Here is a 15781-nt window from a genome sequence, read left to right as displayed (position 1 = left end):
ATATCAGCCAGAGGTTATTAAATGTGAGCAGAAAATGGCTTTTGATTAAAGCTACCTATGGATATCACTGTATACTATCCAGTCCAATATTGTTCACTCAGCTTCCTGCTGAGAAACAATTTCAACTCTTTATAACAATAACTGAAATGATCTTTTGTCTAATGTAGCAAATCATTTAAGGGACAGCTCTTGAAAGCTAACATCAGACTGATTATTTGCAGTTGTATAAAGTCAGTGAAATGAAAATACGAGTGAAATGACATTTCACTTAAAACTATGCTTGACTCTGAGTATAGAGAAAGAAGAATGTGAAATGAATGGAATAAAATTTGGCATAGTTCAATCTATAGAAGATCAAATCTATTGTGATTAATTGCAAGAGAGCAATTTGTCAATATTAAAACACTAGTTGAAGTTTGAAATAAATATTTTCTATAATACCATTGCTACCTGTTATTGTTGCTTTTTATTGTTATTACTCTTTATGCTTCGATATTGCTATGGTAACCCAGAGGGTTCCTTCTCTCTCCATTACAGAAGGTGAGGAGACTGGAGTGATGGATAGCTTGTTGGAGGCCTTGCAATCAGGTGCAGCTTTTCGAGACCGAAGGAAAAGGACACCAAGGTCTAAAGGTGAATAGTCTATCTTAGATTTTATTTTCCAGAGAAACTTAAAAGCACTATGGGTCCAGTGCTCTAGAATTTAAATACTGCCGGGTTTAATTCGTTCTTGCAATGCCAGTTTTCAGGGATGTTTCAGGGATGTTACTGTTGCTGGTGTCAGTAACACTGGAAATGAATGTACTGAACTTATTAGCCTGATCATTGTGACAAGACTTTTCAATACAGCCACATGTACTTTAGCTTTTTAGGGTTTATAGTTGTATGGGGGAATTAAAAGTTGTCTTGCTGCATAAGTGAGTCAAATTATTTCTATGGTATATAACTGTCATTTATTCCTAGAAATACCTGACTTCTAATTGGTAATGTTACTTCTGCTTAGTAATGTTAATGTTACAATACTCCAGTAGCTTTCAAAGAGGTGTTTTATTTCCATTGTTTCCTTGCTTTTGCAGATATACCACAAAATTTCAGCCCAACCACACAGCGACCTGTTCTGAAAGCTTGTAACCATGGTAATGAACCATATTCTTGAATTGCATGCACTTCTTAGCTTGGCTTATGTAGTTGATCTGTGCTTTCAAGATTGCTGTGGGTTTTTTTCAGTTTTGTACATTAATGGAGTACTTAACCATATTGGAACTTGCTTATTAAAAATCGTCTGAATATTACATACTGAAACTATACTTACTGATTACTTTGCAAAGCTCTTCTATCTTTTGTGGGGGATTTATTTATTTAAAATTTGATTATGTTTTTAAATGTAGTACTTTTATAATCCTTAAGAATTATGCAAGGATTTTTTAAGAGATTATGGAAGTGTAATACAAAATAGAGATGACAAATATTTTAAATATTACTGAGTGTTTATAGTATATACCAAATTGGAGAACTTTTTGCATTCATTCTGTGTTTGTTTGTCTTGGTTTTCTTGATACTATAGTTGGAGTGGTTTAAGCCATCGTTTACCAGTATAATTCAAAAGAGATGCTGTATCAACAAAATAATAGTAAATGTTTATTCTTAAGCTCCTAAACTATCTCACAATAGTCAGTAGGACTTGCTCATACGTGCCAAGTTACAATCAAGGTGTGCATGCTTGTTAGCTTTGTTTGGTAGATAGTCAACAGAATATTATTATATTAGCTATGTGCTTAAAGAGTCCAGAGTGACAGTTCTCAGTGGTTCATAACTAGTGGTCTCAGGAAGAAGTTTATATCTGTGGTACCTCTGTAAAGAAAAATTTCAATTTAAACTTACAGGAAAAAAAATTCTTTCTTAGTTTTTAAAGCAGAATGCATTATCCTTTGAATGCATTATCCTTTGATATTTAAATGCACTGTGGATTTATAAAGCAGATACCATAAAATTGATTATATTAATTACACCTCATATTTAAGTGTTTATTTCTTTAAGTGTCTGTAGCAAAAAAAAAGCAACGAAAACCAAAAAAACCCAGGAAACTTATTAAACACAAAATTGAAGAAAACAGAGCTGGAATGGCAGTTTAAAGGTAATTTATTCGCTTAAAGGAATTTGATCAAAGAGGAATCAAGTATATTTGACAGGTACTTGTCTAGCACATAGCATATTGATAGTTGAATAATGACTACAGAGCACATCTGAATTTGTCCTGTAAGTGTTTCTGCTTGTAAGAACAATTATATATTTCTTCTTATCAACACATTCCATCTAGCTAGCTGTCTGGACAGACAGTACAGTTTCCAGTCTTCAAACTGACTTCCTTTGGAAAAACATTATGGCCATGTTTTATGTTTCAAATTAAAAAACAAAAAACCAAAAATTAACACCACCCCCCTCCCAAGATTTTAATGCTGCAAAATCTTAGTCTGACCCATGAGCTGATTTGTGCTTCAGATGGATATAATTTGGTGCTAAAGTCGGAAGTCCAGATATTTGATTTGGAGAGAAGAGTAAAAGTATACTTTTGGATTTTTTGATTTTTTTACCAAAGTTAGTTTTTGCATAGAGTATTTTATCTAATTCTAAGACATTTCAAAATTAATACAGATTTTCTTTCACCTGTCCTGTTAGTTCAGGAACAGGGCAGTACAACTCTGAGTTTGTTTTTAAGGAAATCATTAGTATGTTGACACTTGTCAACATATCTGTCAACATTTCCTGACACTTGTCACAATACCTATGTTACATCTTCCTGTGTTGACCCAAACAGAGGACTAAACCTGATATAGATTATGGTGAGTTCATTTATCAAGGCCTTTCTTTTGCATTTTAATAGAAATATATGGTCATTAATGTTACATACTGTCTGGAATGAATACTAGACCCCAAGTGTCAAAGTAAATTTTTGGATAATAATAATAATGTCAGTAATAACGTTACTGAAGTTAATGATGTGGCCAGTCAAGGCAAGAATTATAATGATAAAATTTTCTGTTTCTGAGTTGAGCAATGTATGATATCAGGGGCTTTTCAGTATTATCTTCTATATCATTTTTTCTTGCACTTCATATCTGATATAGATACATATGAAATAACCTATTCTTTCTATCTATATGTGTATAATAAGTGATCAATACTATATATAATGGTTTATTACACAGACACTGTGTAAGCAAGAAGTCTGTGATTTCAACTCACTTCAGAAAAATTAGGATATGTTATTAGACAGAAATATTGGCTTGGTCTTTTGTCAATTTGCTATGTTTTTCCCAGCCTAGAACTTCAAATGGATGCTAAATTTCTATCATGAAAAAAGCCACTGACTTACTCTGAGATTAAAATATGCAGAGATTGCTGAAAGTCCTTAAGCAGCAGCAATTCAAGCACTTTCCTTCTTTGCTTCTGTACTGGTTTTGGCTGTTTGGGCTAACTGGTAACTGGTTTGGTTACTGTTTGTTCCTCTGAGACTAACAGATCCACTTATAGTAGATATACTTTACTAGTGCACACTACAGATTCATACCTAGGATTCATCATACAGTCTAAAAGAAGTACAAGCTATGACTTGAAATGTCTGTCATCTGAATTGTTCAGAGTGTAGCAATCTCTTTTGGGGAAATACCATCAAATTCTAACTAATCTCCTCTGCTTCAAAACACAAACAAACCAAATTAATAAATTCTGGCTCAGTGTTTAAAGATATTTCCCTTAAAAAGTGGACTCCAAATCAGACCCAAGCATAGATGGTGTTATAACCCCAGCAGGCAACTAAGTACCACGCAGCCAATCGCTCTATCCTCTCTGGTGGGATGGGGAGGAGAATCAGAAAAAGGTAAAACCCATGGATTGAGAAAAGAACAATTTAATAATTCAAATAAGTAATAGTAATGAAAAGGAGAGGGAAGAAGAGGAATAAAACATAAGAGAAAAAAGTGATGCCCAACACAATTGCTTGCCACTGTGGACTGATGCCCAGCCGGTCCCTCAGCAGAGATTAGTGGCTCCCAACCAACTTCCCCAGTTTATATGCTGAGCCTGACGCCATATGGTATGGAATATCCCTTTGGCCAGTTCAGGTCGGCTGTCCTGGCTATACTCACTGCCAGCTTCTTGTGCCGCGCTCATTGGCAGAGCATGGGAACCTGAAAAGTCCTTGACTTAGAGTAAGCTCTACTGAGCAACAACTGAAACATCAGTGAGTTATCAAAGTTGATGCCTTAAGGTCCATCTAGTTTTTTGATTTTTCTAATTTTTATAAGCTTTATAAGTAGTTACATAGCAGAAGTAGATTTAGAAGCAGCAACCCTTATTCCCTTACCCTTAGCACAGAAGCAACATAGATTTTCAACCCTATTACCCCATTCCATGCTCCTCATATCAATTCCAGTAGAAATGTTTAATCTCTCTTTAAGATAGGCCTGTTCTGTTTGGAGAATGCTTGTACCTTGGCCTAAACCACAAGAGTACAGTCAAGAACCGGGTGAATATATGCCCCCTGTACCCCAAAGAAGATGAAGATTGATCAAGAGGTGGTCTTAGAGACCCCAGCCCCAATTCCCAAGGGGCGTGACTGAGGGTGGTCCAGGGCAAAAGCCACAGGGTGGGAAAACCTCGGATTGGACAAGCAGTATTTTAAATTGTAACATCTGAGACACGGGGGTGCGTGCATCTTGTAATCTTATGTCTCATAGGCACTAATTAAAACCCTTTCCTTATCTCACTTTTGAAACTAAATTGTCTCAGAGTTTTTTTCTCCCTGAATTTTCTTTCATCGTTCTTATACTCAGTGCAAAACAGAGCACTGTACAAGCTACTGGGAAGAAAATTAACTGTATCACACGTGAAACCAGGACAGGAAACTAGAGATCAGTGGCTCCATGCCTTAGAGTTTCCTTTAACTAAATGGACTGCTTAAGAAAAAAAGAAGAACAGTAAATTTAATGAAATGCTAGGTATTGGTGGGCCATTTTTCTCTTCATGATCTGTTGAGCTCCCCAGAAAGCTCTGGTGGTGTTCAGCTGATACTTCTGATTACAAAGGGGTAGTGGTTCTCATGCTACATCCCAGGGTAGCCTATTAGGTGTGATATTTTATTTTCAGTCCTACTCTTCTTTTATTGAATAGATAGCCTCTTTCTAACATGGTATGTAGGTTTTGTCAAGTTTAAATCTGCTCTATTTTTGTGATCAGAATTACCAGTTTTATTGTTAATGCTTGTGACAGGGCCCATCGAGTCAGATTATTTCTTGTGGAGAAAAAGTCTTACTGCATAACTAACATCAATAATATACATTTGGAATTGCTGAATCTTGGAAACGTTCTAACACCTTTAGAATGCAAATAATATACGCTAGATTTTAATTGACATAGATAAGATTGGTATGTTTTGTTCCCATTCACAGTGCTTTGTATTTTTAAATTAACAACTAAATACATCTCTGTACAAAACTACCTGTAAAGGTTACAATTTGCTTTAACTGCAAAGGGCCATAGACTACATGAGATATTATGGTGTACTCTTTTGCTGTAATTCCCATTCAGAGCACTGTATGACACAAGTAGAATATTGGTATAGTTTTAATGTTGTACTAATAGAGGACCTCTTTTATTTTTTTAGGAAGCAGAAGAAAGCACTTAATTTTCAATGATTGGGATTTTGCACATTAGAAGATTATTTCAAGCAGCTAATAGCTATGGCTGATCTGAGTTTATCAATTATTTACAACAACAGTCAAGGAATATTTACAGCTTGCACGTTTATTTCAAGCTACTTAAGTTCAAATACACAGAGCAGCATATCCAAGACAGTGCAGAGCTCACTGCAGCACAGAAAGCTGCATTATTCACTAATTTTTCAGTAAGGTTTTGCAGCCTGCATCAAATTCTCTGCTGCTATGGCTACACATTTCTTTGCAGTAACATTAACCAAGTTAATGTTACCTGAATTGCATGAATACAAATTCAAGATGCAGCTTTGATTGCATATATACACATACCTTAAATGCAGCAGAAAGTGTTCGTCTTTACAGGCAGATTGCATTCAAAATGCTTTGAGTAAAGAAAACCTGTAATAAAATGAAAGTAAAAACAAAGCATATTGCTTTTTGGAGCTGCAAAGGTTGAAAGAAATCTTTGACTTTTATGATAAGAGATAGTTGTAATTACTATAGCTGCTTGTTCAGTAAATCTATACACAATAGAATAATTTTTATGTCACATGTAGTCTGAAGCATTTAAAGACCTCTGTATAATAAAATCCTTATGAGCAATATCATTCTGTCCCAATTAAGCAAAAGAAAACCCTTTTTTCATGTTTCTTGGGTTCTTTTCATCTCGTATTTGTAACAGAACTATCATCTGATATTCATATTAGTGTCTCTGCTACCTTATATTTGACAATTGTAGCTGACAGTGAGCTCAAGCTCATCTTCTTCTTAACTGACAGTGTGACCATGTAGAGGTCACATTTATTTCATCATTGCTGTATATGACAGCAAACTGTGATTGGCATTTCAACCTAATATTTCCTTAAATCTGTTTCTGTCTTTTCCTCCACCGTATGTAGTGAATGTTAGGAAGTACCTAACACTGGAGAAGCTATGAAACCCATGAAGATAACTTTTTACCCAAAACATGCTAGTAGTAAAGATAGTTTTTTGAGCATTACCAGTTCTTTGCAGCAGATACTGCTTTGAAGGCACTATGCCCATTAGCCTTGTAATCTAGAAACATCAGTACCTCTGGTGGAGAAAATTTTTGTAAGGCTTTGTAAAGTTTTACTCAATAGACAAGTTTCCTCGGCAAAAAAATTGGAATATCCGTTGGCACTGTTATGAAATGAAAACATTTAATAGGATTTCTTTAAAAAATGGTTTTCAGTTGTTGCTATTTTAAGACCAAAGCTTCACTTCAATATTGACTTCATAGGTCAAGTAAAATTGCTGCTTATTCTAACAGAAATAATTCCCCTGAAACCATCTGCACTGTTTATAATAAAGAGTTTTTTCCTAGAGCAGACAGCAAAGTTCAAAGAAACTGACCATAAAAGTCAATTTTGTATCTATGGGGGAAAAAAAAAAAACAACAGACAAGGAAAGTGAGTTTACACATTTTTATTTCTTTGTTTAGAACTATTTCTTTATTGCCATAGTTGCAAACACATGCAGTCACAAAGATGTCCCTGAAGAATTTACATTCCAAAATATCTAGGAAAAAGATTAATTTTGATGCAGAGTTTTTAGGATCTTTTTTAGTAATCTTTCAGTCATGTAATTTAATGAAGAAAGTATCAAAGTCAGAAGGGATGATAGCCAGAAAGAAGAGTTTGGAATGAAAAATTGGATATTTTGATTTTTTTTCAGGCTTTTTCTAACAAAATACCCTTCATAATAAAGACTGACATAAAAAGATGGATAAAACTCTCATTTATTTATTCATTTATTTATTTAAAAATGGTGAATGCTGAAAAATGGATGAAGGCTCTGTTAGGAATTGAAAAGGGTACTTCAAATTAGTAGTAATTGCATTTTAGTACTGTGAAAATACTGATATAAACAGAAAGAAAATGTTATCTTCCCCTTAGTATAATCTAAACACACACTATCAACCTTAGCACTATGTGTATTTAGAAAAGGTGAAGAAGAATTGTAATCCGACAAAAAATGTCTTGTGAGATTTCTCTTATCAACTCTCATGAGTAAGGTGGCACGCATATCCTCCACTCTGTGTCTTATCATAAAGAATTATATGTGAACATAATATAGACATAAAACAGAACCAAAGCTTTTTAAGAGTAAAAATTTTAAGTACCACCTTGAGACAAGGTAGACCTTATAACGGGGCTTTTTCCCCAGAGGTTTGACAACTTCATTCCTAAAGTGCGACACTTTGAAGATGTCAAATTAGGCACTCAGAAGAGCTAATTGCTTTTGTAAATATCTTGTCAGTGTTCATTGGTACTAGTTGAATAAGACCTCTTCTCTCATGGGAGGCAAGGACATTTTCTGCAAGATAAGAACTGTAGCAAAGAGGTGACATTTGAAAGCAGTGACACTGTATATTCTATAATTGCACATACAGTAAATGTCAGCTTCATAATCATCTAGGTAGGTAACCAGATTTCCAAAAGCTACAGTGGGCAAGTTACATTTTCAGCAGACTGCTTTGAATATATCAGTGGAAAATTTTAAATCTGCAAAGGGAGATGTAATTTAACAACAATTTACCTATATTTGTCTTTTCATTGTTTAGTCACACAGAACTTCCCATTCAAAGACAATTACCAAGTTTATATGTATAGCAAAGAGATTCTGTCACTTCTCAGAGTACCTTTCAAGTCTCTTCTATTTGTTAAACACGATTTTAGGTATAAATTTGCCAGTCTCTTTCACTTCTGTTTTCTGAATGTTAAGAACAAGTACTATCTAAACTCGTGATTCATTCTTCAGAGGCTTCTAGAAATTTGATCTGAATAGAATAAATTATGTAACTGTTCACTGAACAACAACCATAAAGCTCTTTGTAATGTGGAGGGTTTTAATATCTATATAACATATACATATCTGTCTTCTTAAAGGAGTTATCTTTCTCTAAAAAAAAACTCAAACAAGCCACAAGTGACATATTAGGTGGGAAATTTTCGTCAGCTAGATATTAGAAATGAGTTTTCTCTAGTTAAAGACTTCACTGGGGACGAAATCTGAGATAGGAACAGTGTATGATTCCTGACCTGAGTCTGACTCAATAGATGACTGTTGTGTATTTCCATGATACATGACTAAGGCAAAATCTGCATCAATAACCCAGCGAAATAATCTGAAGCCCCCAGAAACCCTTTCGTGGTGAAGATCATGAGTGGTAAAGGAAGGAAATGCAGGGGCCAAATGCAGCTCTTGCATGAATGGCAGGAAGAAAGGTGATAGCCAGACTTCCACTGAAAGATCTGGAGTAGTGTGAGGTAGTTGGACTGCAACCCCTCTGCTCTTATGCTGATGTACATTACAAATCCAAGATGAAAAGCTGCAGTTTAAGTATTTTCAGGAAAGAATATTTGGAATTTGGAAGATACGGGGCTAATCAATCTATTCACTTTCAGCATACACTTTGAAGTAGTTTGACTCTTGTTTTTGTCATGGTGATGTGTGGGTTTTTTAAAAAAAAAAAACCAACAAAAAAAACCCCCAAGTTTTTAAAGCAAGATTGTTTTAACCAAACAGAAAAATTAGGCAAAGTCTATGCAATTTCCTAGAAGACTTTACTTCCATGAGGATAAGTAGTCTGTCCTTCTTTCTTTCTTTGAAAGACTGTAACTGTCTAGTTAGTAGCATGGTCTTTCTGTTACCATATTTTGTCACAGTATCTTAAAAAGAACACTTATTTTGTAATGGTGAAGTTTTTAATTTTGAGGGGGGGGGGAAGTTTTTATCATGCTTTTTTGTCTCCCGGTATTATCTATTTCCATACAGTGGTGAAATAAAAAAAACAAAACCTCTTACCTGACCCTACAAACTTGACCATATTTGCCTTAGGTTTTAAAAAATCTAAAGAATGGGATTTGAAAAACTTAGAGTAAATTTCTTCTACACTATTCAAACTTGCAGTTCTTGATTTTCTCTCTCCTTGTGGCATAACAAAACGATAAAATAAGAAATTGAAAAGATAACATCAGGAATACTTAGTGTCATAAACAGGGAAATGGAATGAAATCTCAGCAGACTTTCAGCATTGGCAAATAATTATTCTAGAGGTTTTTCTTTTTATCTGTTTTCTTAGGCTTTAAGCTTGTATTTGAAAAGAGATGAGTGTACATGGTGTGTTAGAATACAGTGCACATAAAAATGCTTGAATTAGCTGTGGACAGTCTATTTTTTGTGCTTGAAGCAAGATAGCTTGTAGGAACAAATTTGGATATCACAGCCCAGTTTCAGGGTTTTGAAAGAGATTTGGATATCTGTGTACAGCACCTAATCGAGCTATGGCAGTTTTAGAACTGTGTCCAAGAATGTGGCAGGAATCATCATCCGCCTTCCCCATCCAATATGAGTATTTGAATCACTAGATGCAGTAACATTTATTATTTGTGGTGGTACTCTGTGGGCAGAGGAACTAATGAACCGAAGGGAATTTTCCAGGGATACTGAAAACATAGTTTAAATCTTCTCCCTGTGGGAATAATAGAATCTTGATGAACCAGAGTTAAACACAGCTGAATGAGAGCTTTCATTGCCGAGGTTAACTTTGGCACCTAAATTTTACTGGTCTTTTAGTTTGGTAACTTAATAACAACAGAATAAATTACTATCAGAGTTGGGTAACTTAACTGAAAGGCAGTTACTATACTGCCTTTAGATACTAATAGATACTATTAGTAATACTATTAGTAATACTAAGTAATACTATAGATATGCATTAGCCAGAGAAATAAGTCTTGAAGGTGGTGATCTTCTAGTTGTTTTTTCTCACCTCTGGGGAAAGGATCAGAATATAAAACCTATTAATACATAAAGGCTTCTACTGCTTTTATAGCTTTGTATAAGGTTAGCATTTTGTGTTTGTTTGGTTTTTTTTTACTATAGTCATAATTACATTTGGTAATTATTTTTTTAATGTTTCCTTGGTTTCAAAAGGAGAGATTAATCCCCAAATACTCTCTTTCAATTCCTTGTCAAAATTGCTTTCTTTTCTGAGCATAAGCACAGAAGCATTTATCTGAGGGCATATTCTTATTTCAGTGGGTGCATTTTATTGCTGTCATTACCAGAGAAGGTGGACTGAATATATTTTTTCTTCCTGCATTCTAAAATGTAAATATTTCCTTTGATCCATCTTTTCCAAGAGAAAATGAACTTTATGTCTAATCTTTCACTGTGCCATCACTAGCTCAAGAACTGGCTGAATCAATCTAATGATTCCAGACCTGCTGATTAACTTGGATGATCATGATGCCAAGTTAGGCAATTAGGCTGATGTAGGAGCTTGGGGAGGACTTTGTTACATTTTGGTCAGTATTTATAAAATGAAGTAACATTAAATGATAACTGCATCAAAAGAAATGCTACAAGCTGATAGACTGCCCTATCCTTTCCTCTGATCCTACACCTTTTTTTTTCTGGTAGGGTAGGGAGTGGAGAATGGCTTTGGTTTTGGTTTTCATAGAATTATTAAGGTTGGAAAAAATGTCTAAGATCATCGAGTTCATCCTTTGACTGAACACCGCCATGCCAACTAAACTATAACACTAAGTGCCACATTCAGTCGTTTCTTGAACACTTCTGAGTATGATGATTCTACCACCTTCCTGGGTAGCCCATTAACAGCTTAACCATCCTTGCAGTGAAGAAATTCTTCCTGATGTCCAACTTGAAGCTAATCTGATGCAACTTGACCCTATCTCCTTTTGTCCTGTCACTAGTTGCCTGGGAGAAGATATTGACCCTCAACTCCTTACAGCCTCCTTTTAGGTAGTTGTAGGGAGTGATAAGGTCTACTATGAGCCTCCGTTTCTTCACACTGAACAACCCCAGCTCCCTCAGGCACTCCTCGTATGACTTACTCTCTAAATCCTTCACCAACTTTGTTGCACTTCTCTGAACACACTCCAGCACCTCAATGTCTTTTTTTGTAGTGAGGGGCCCAGAACTGAACACAGTATTTGAGGGTACACTGCTGGCTCATGTTCAGCTGGCTGTTGACCAGCACCCCCAGGTCCTTTTCCACTGAGCCTCTTCCCAACCCTTCTTCCCCCAGCCTGTAGCATTGCAGGGGGTTGTTGTGACCCAAGTGCAGAACCTGGCACTTTGCCTTATTGAACCTCATGCAGTTATTCTCAATCCGTCGATCCAGCCTGTTCATATCCCTCTGCAGAGCCTTCCAGCCCTCCAGCAGATCAGCACTCCCACCCAGCTCGGTGTCATCTTCAAACTAACCGAGAATGCGCTTGATCCCCAGATCATCAATGAAGATATTAAACAGGACTGGCCCCAATACTGAGCCCCAGGGAGCACCACTAGTGAGTGGCTGCCGATTGGATTTAGTTCCATTCACCAGCACACTCTGGGCCCTGCCATCCAGCCAGTTTTTAACCCAGTGAAGAGTGTACCTGTCCAAGCTCTGGGCTGCCAGCTACTCCAGGAGAATGCTGTGGGAGACAGTTTTGAAGATTTTACTGATGGCTGGGGAGACTACATCCACAGCCTCATTGGTCACCTGGTCATGAAAGGAGATCAGACTGGACAAGCAGGACCTGCCTTTCCTAAACCCATGCTGGCTGGGCCTGACCCTCTGGTTGTCCTGGACGTGCTATGTGATTGCACTCAAGATAATCTGTTCCATAATCTCCCCCAGCATCGAAGTCAGGCTGACAGACCTGTAGTTCCCAGGATCCTCCTTTTGACCCTTCTGGTAGAAGGGCAAAATTTGTCCCAATTTACATTGTTTGGTTCTTAAACTGAGATCTCCAAGCTCTGCTTTGCAGGCATCTACAATTGCAGTGAAAAGTAGGATCAAAGCACTAAACACATAAAGTGCTCCATAACGTTAATTATTCTGGAATATCAGATATTAGGCATTTTTAGCTGACCTCCAGAATTAATCTATGTATTTAATCTCTTGATGAGATGAAATATGTCGTAAAAAAATGCAATTTAGGGTGTTTAGGCTCCTTGTAGTGGGTAGAAAGAAGCACAGGAATTAAGACAGGAATTAGCTTATATGAATTGTTAATAGTCAGTGAGTTCAGGCCTCTAATTTAAAGTGCTTGAGGCTGAGAGACCTGATAAGGTTTCTCCATGTTTTAGTTCTCTGTCTATAATAAACTTAATAAAACAGGGCACAGCATACTCAATACTGCAGATAAAACAATAGCTTGAATAGCTGCTTTTAAAGTTAGTATTCTGTCCTGGGCAACGAATGATACAAGTGCTTCTGAGGGGGAAAAAAAAGTAATTCTCTAATATGCATACATAGAAAATGTACATTAAATTTGAATAACTAACTTTGTCATGCCTCCAAATTCTAGTACTTTGAGACTCAGCTCTTTTCCTTTACTAAAGAGTGTGTTTGTGTAATTTGTATTACACTGCTAGCTGCAATGATAATATTTTTGAGTGTACTCATGTTTCATTAGACTAGCTGGATTAAAAGTAAATGAATCAGTACTGTGGCTTTAAATTATGCAACCTTTGTGGTATGCAAGGTGAGTTCATAATTTCAGCACAGATCAGCGTAAATCAGGATTGATGCATGAGTAGTTGCAAACTCTGTTCTGACTATTCGGCACAGAATAAAAAGTACTTTGCTATCAAGTAATCCCTAGTTTTATATTTGTACTGTAGATGGTAGTCTTCCCCTTTCTCTAAGAAATATAAAATAATTTTAATTCTATGTGATCCATCATCAGGCAACTACTCAAAAAAGTAACGTTCTTAAATGCTCTCAAATGTCCAGTAGCAAAAATAAATGAAGGGCAGAGTGCATTAAGGGATTTCCAGTTGTGTCTCACAGGGCAGAGAAAACTGCTGTGAGAGAGCTCTTGGGAAAGCTCCTACTCTTGCTGCCTTTAGCAGTAGTTTCCTGACTAATCAGTCTCCAAGCTTACCCCAGTGCTTTAAGTCTGTTCTTTCTCTGTTGCCAACTGCTGACTGAAAACAGGACACAGCCAATTACTCTCTGCTGAGTTTACCCAGTCTCTGTTTATCCACCTAACAGCAGTTGCTCCAAGATCATTTTATTGAAAACTTGTTATGTAGTGAGATCTCCTATTATAAAATGTTGGATTTGTTTCAGTGGGGTCAAAAATACATGAATCTTACTGTCTAATATTGGATTATATTTTTTGGAATAGTTGCATCCTATGGGACGGAAAACAAAGCATGCTCAGATGGAAATAATTTCTTCCTTTTCCACATTCCAGTGCCTGTAAATTAAAAAAGGTTTACCTTCATTATTGAAAATTAAACTGTTATGACTATCTTTAATTGAGGATACTACTAGCAGTATTCCAATTTCTTGGTTTGGGGTCTGATCTTCTTTCATGGATCTTTTTTCTTCTTTTCTATTTATATCTGAAGCTGTATGAGTGATACCTCACTATAATGATAGTTTTACTTGTTCACAACCACATCTTGTTGCATCGTTATTCTAAGCCCATCTTTCTTACTCATCTATCAGTGCTATGGCACATCAGCACATTCAACAGTACCACTTTACTATTGTATAAAACATTTTACTCCTTCTTCAGTCTGTAACTGCAGATTTAGCCTAACAAAAAGGGCATTTTTGACCTGTGCCAATAAACCATAAAATGTACTGTGGCCTAAATGAGAATATTACTTATTATAGAAGTCTTTTACATTCACATTAGTAACAAAGCCATGGTGACATTTTGCACGTTGAAGGAACTAAATAACCAGAAAGCCTGCAAAGGCATCTCCAGCTAACATTTTCTGGGAAAGCTATAGTAACTCAAAATGCAGTATACATTTATTATTTTTCTAATAACTTAAAGTGCAAAGAGATGCATTAAAAAAATTTTATTCCAGTTACTTAAGAGAAAGCTAAATGAGAGGCAGGTCAGCAATAACTTAATGTACTGTCCAAACTTCATAAAATATTTTTAAATAGCCATACAGTTTACATCCTTTCAAAGATCTGGGGAAAAGGTGGTGGGGTGGGATTCAAACATCATACACTTAGATCTCCCATCCAAAACTGCCTGTCATTCAGAATCTGGATTTGTTCAGATATTACTATAAGATGCACTTTAAGATCTGCTAGCTGTGGGATTGCACCATACAATCCAAAACAATTTTCTTTATCTGTGCTTCTACAATGCCAGTGCACTGGTAGTTGTGGGGTATGTTTTCTTATACTTAGTACTTCTTTGCTTTTGATTTAGCCCATTTGAAAAAAAAATCACTAAACAAACAGGAATTGCTTATTACCTTTAGTTTGAAAATCTTTATTCCCTTAGCCTTCATTGACAGAGTGAAAGTTATTTCAATGTTTACAGATAAATAATACTATTCTGCAAGTGATAAAAGAGCTTATTTGGTCAAGAACAATTTTTAACAAAAATACTAACTGTATTTTATATGGAAATAAAGTGTGACGAAAATTAATCTTCCAAGGTTTGGTTTTGTTGAAGGTAAACTGCACAGACCGTGGAGAATTAGGAAAATATGCAAAATGGAAAAGCTCTTCTTAAGCTTGCCACAGTGTATGCTAGTAAAGGACATGCTCCACTGCCTTATGTTCTTGGCTTCAGTTGCAGATTTCAGCCTTAATTTTATTTTTAGTTATTAATGCATAATTCTCTTTACATCAAATTGTCCACCTTCAAAAACTAAATTGAGTGCAGTAAAATTTTATAATCTATTAGTTTTCTTGGAATATGGCAAACATGCTAGTGGAGAAGTCCACTTCAAGGTACTTTATGTTCGGAAACCACTGCTGCAGCATTTTCAGATTTTGGAGCTAATGGTATAATTTGTACACTTGCATAAGGTACACTAATGAGAAAAGTATATTGTTCTTGAATTGTTTTGTTCTGATGAAGCACAGTGCTCCCCTGTATTACCAAGTTCTGTTGCATGTCTTTGGGACAAAAAGAGTTTAGTGGTTTTCATGCTGCACAATACTGAAAGTACCATAATTGGTATTTCAGGTTCTTGTGATTTTCTTGTATGGTGTATCAAAAATATTAAGGTTGAGCTTTGAGCTTGTACCATTTTCAGTACAC

The 15781-nt window shown here is 35.8% G+C and overlaps 1 protein-coding gene across 4 annotated transcripts in view; it reads left to right on the top strand.

The window, feature by feature from the left end:
• DIAPH3 (diaphanous related formin 3) overlaps positions 1-15781 on the top strand; it is a 210095-nt gene that overhangs the window by 150330 nt on the left and 43984 nt on the right. For 3 of the 4 annotated variants that reach the window (XM_017815368.1, XM_017815367.1, XM_017815369.1), the window contains 2 exons: positions 538-633; positions 1077-1136. In XM_017815368.1, coding sequence (XP_017670857.1) covers positions 538-633; positions 1077-1136 — 156 coding nt within the window. Of the gene's footprint in view, positions 1-537; positions 634-1076; positions 1137-2037; positions 2183-15781 lie in introns of those variants that run through there. The other variant, XM_017815370.1, reaches the window with a different exon arrangement.

This window comes from Lepidothrix coronata, unplaced genomic scaffold (genome assembly GCF_001604755.1).
Source record: "Lepidothrix coronata isolate B3197 unplaced genomic scaffold, Lepidothrix_coronata-1.0 Scaffold50, whole genome shotgun sequence".
Lineage (NCBI taxonomy): Eukaryota > Metazoa > Chordata > Aves > Passeriformes > Pipridae > Lepidothrix > Lepidothrix coronata.
Note: the sequence above shows the minus strand (reverse complement) of the source record. Positions and strands in the feature narration are given on the sequence as shown.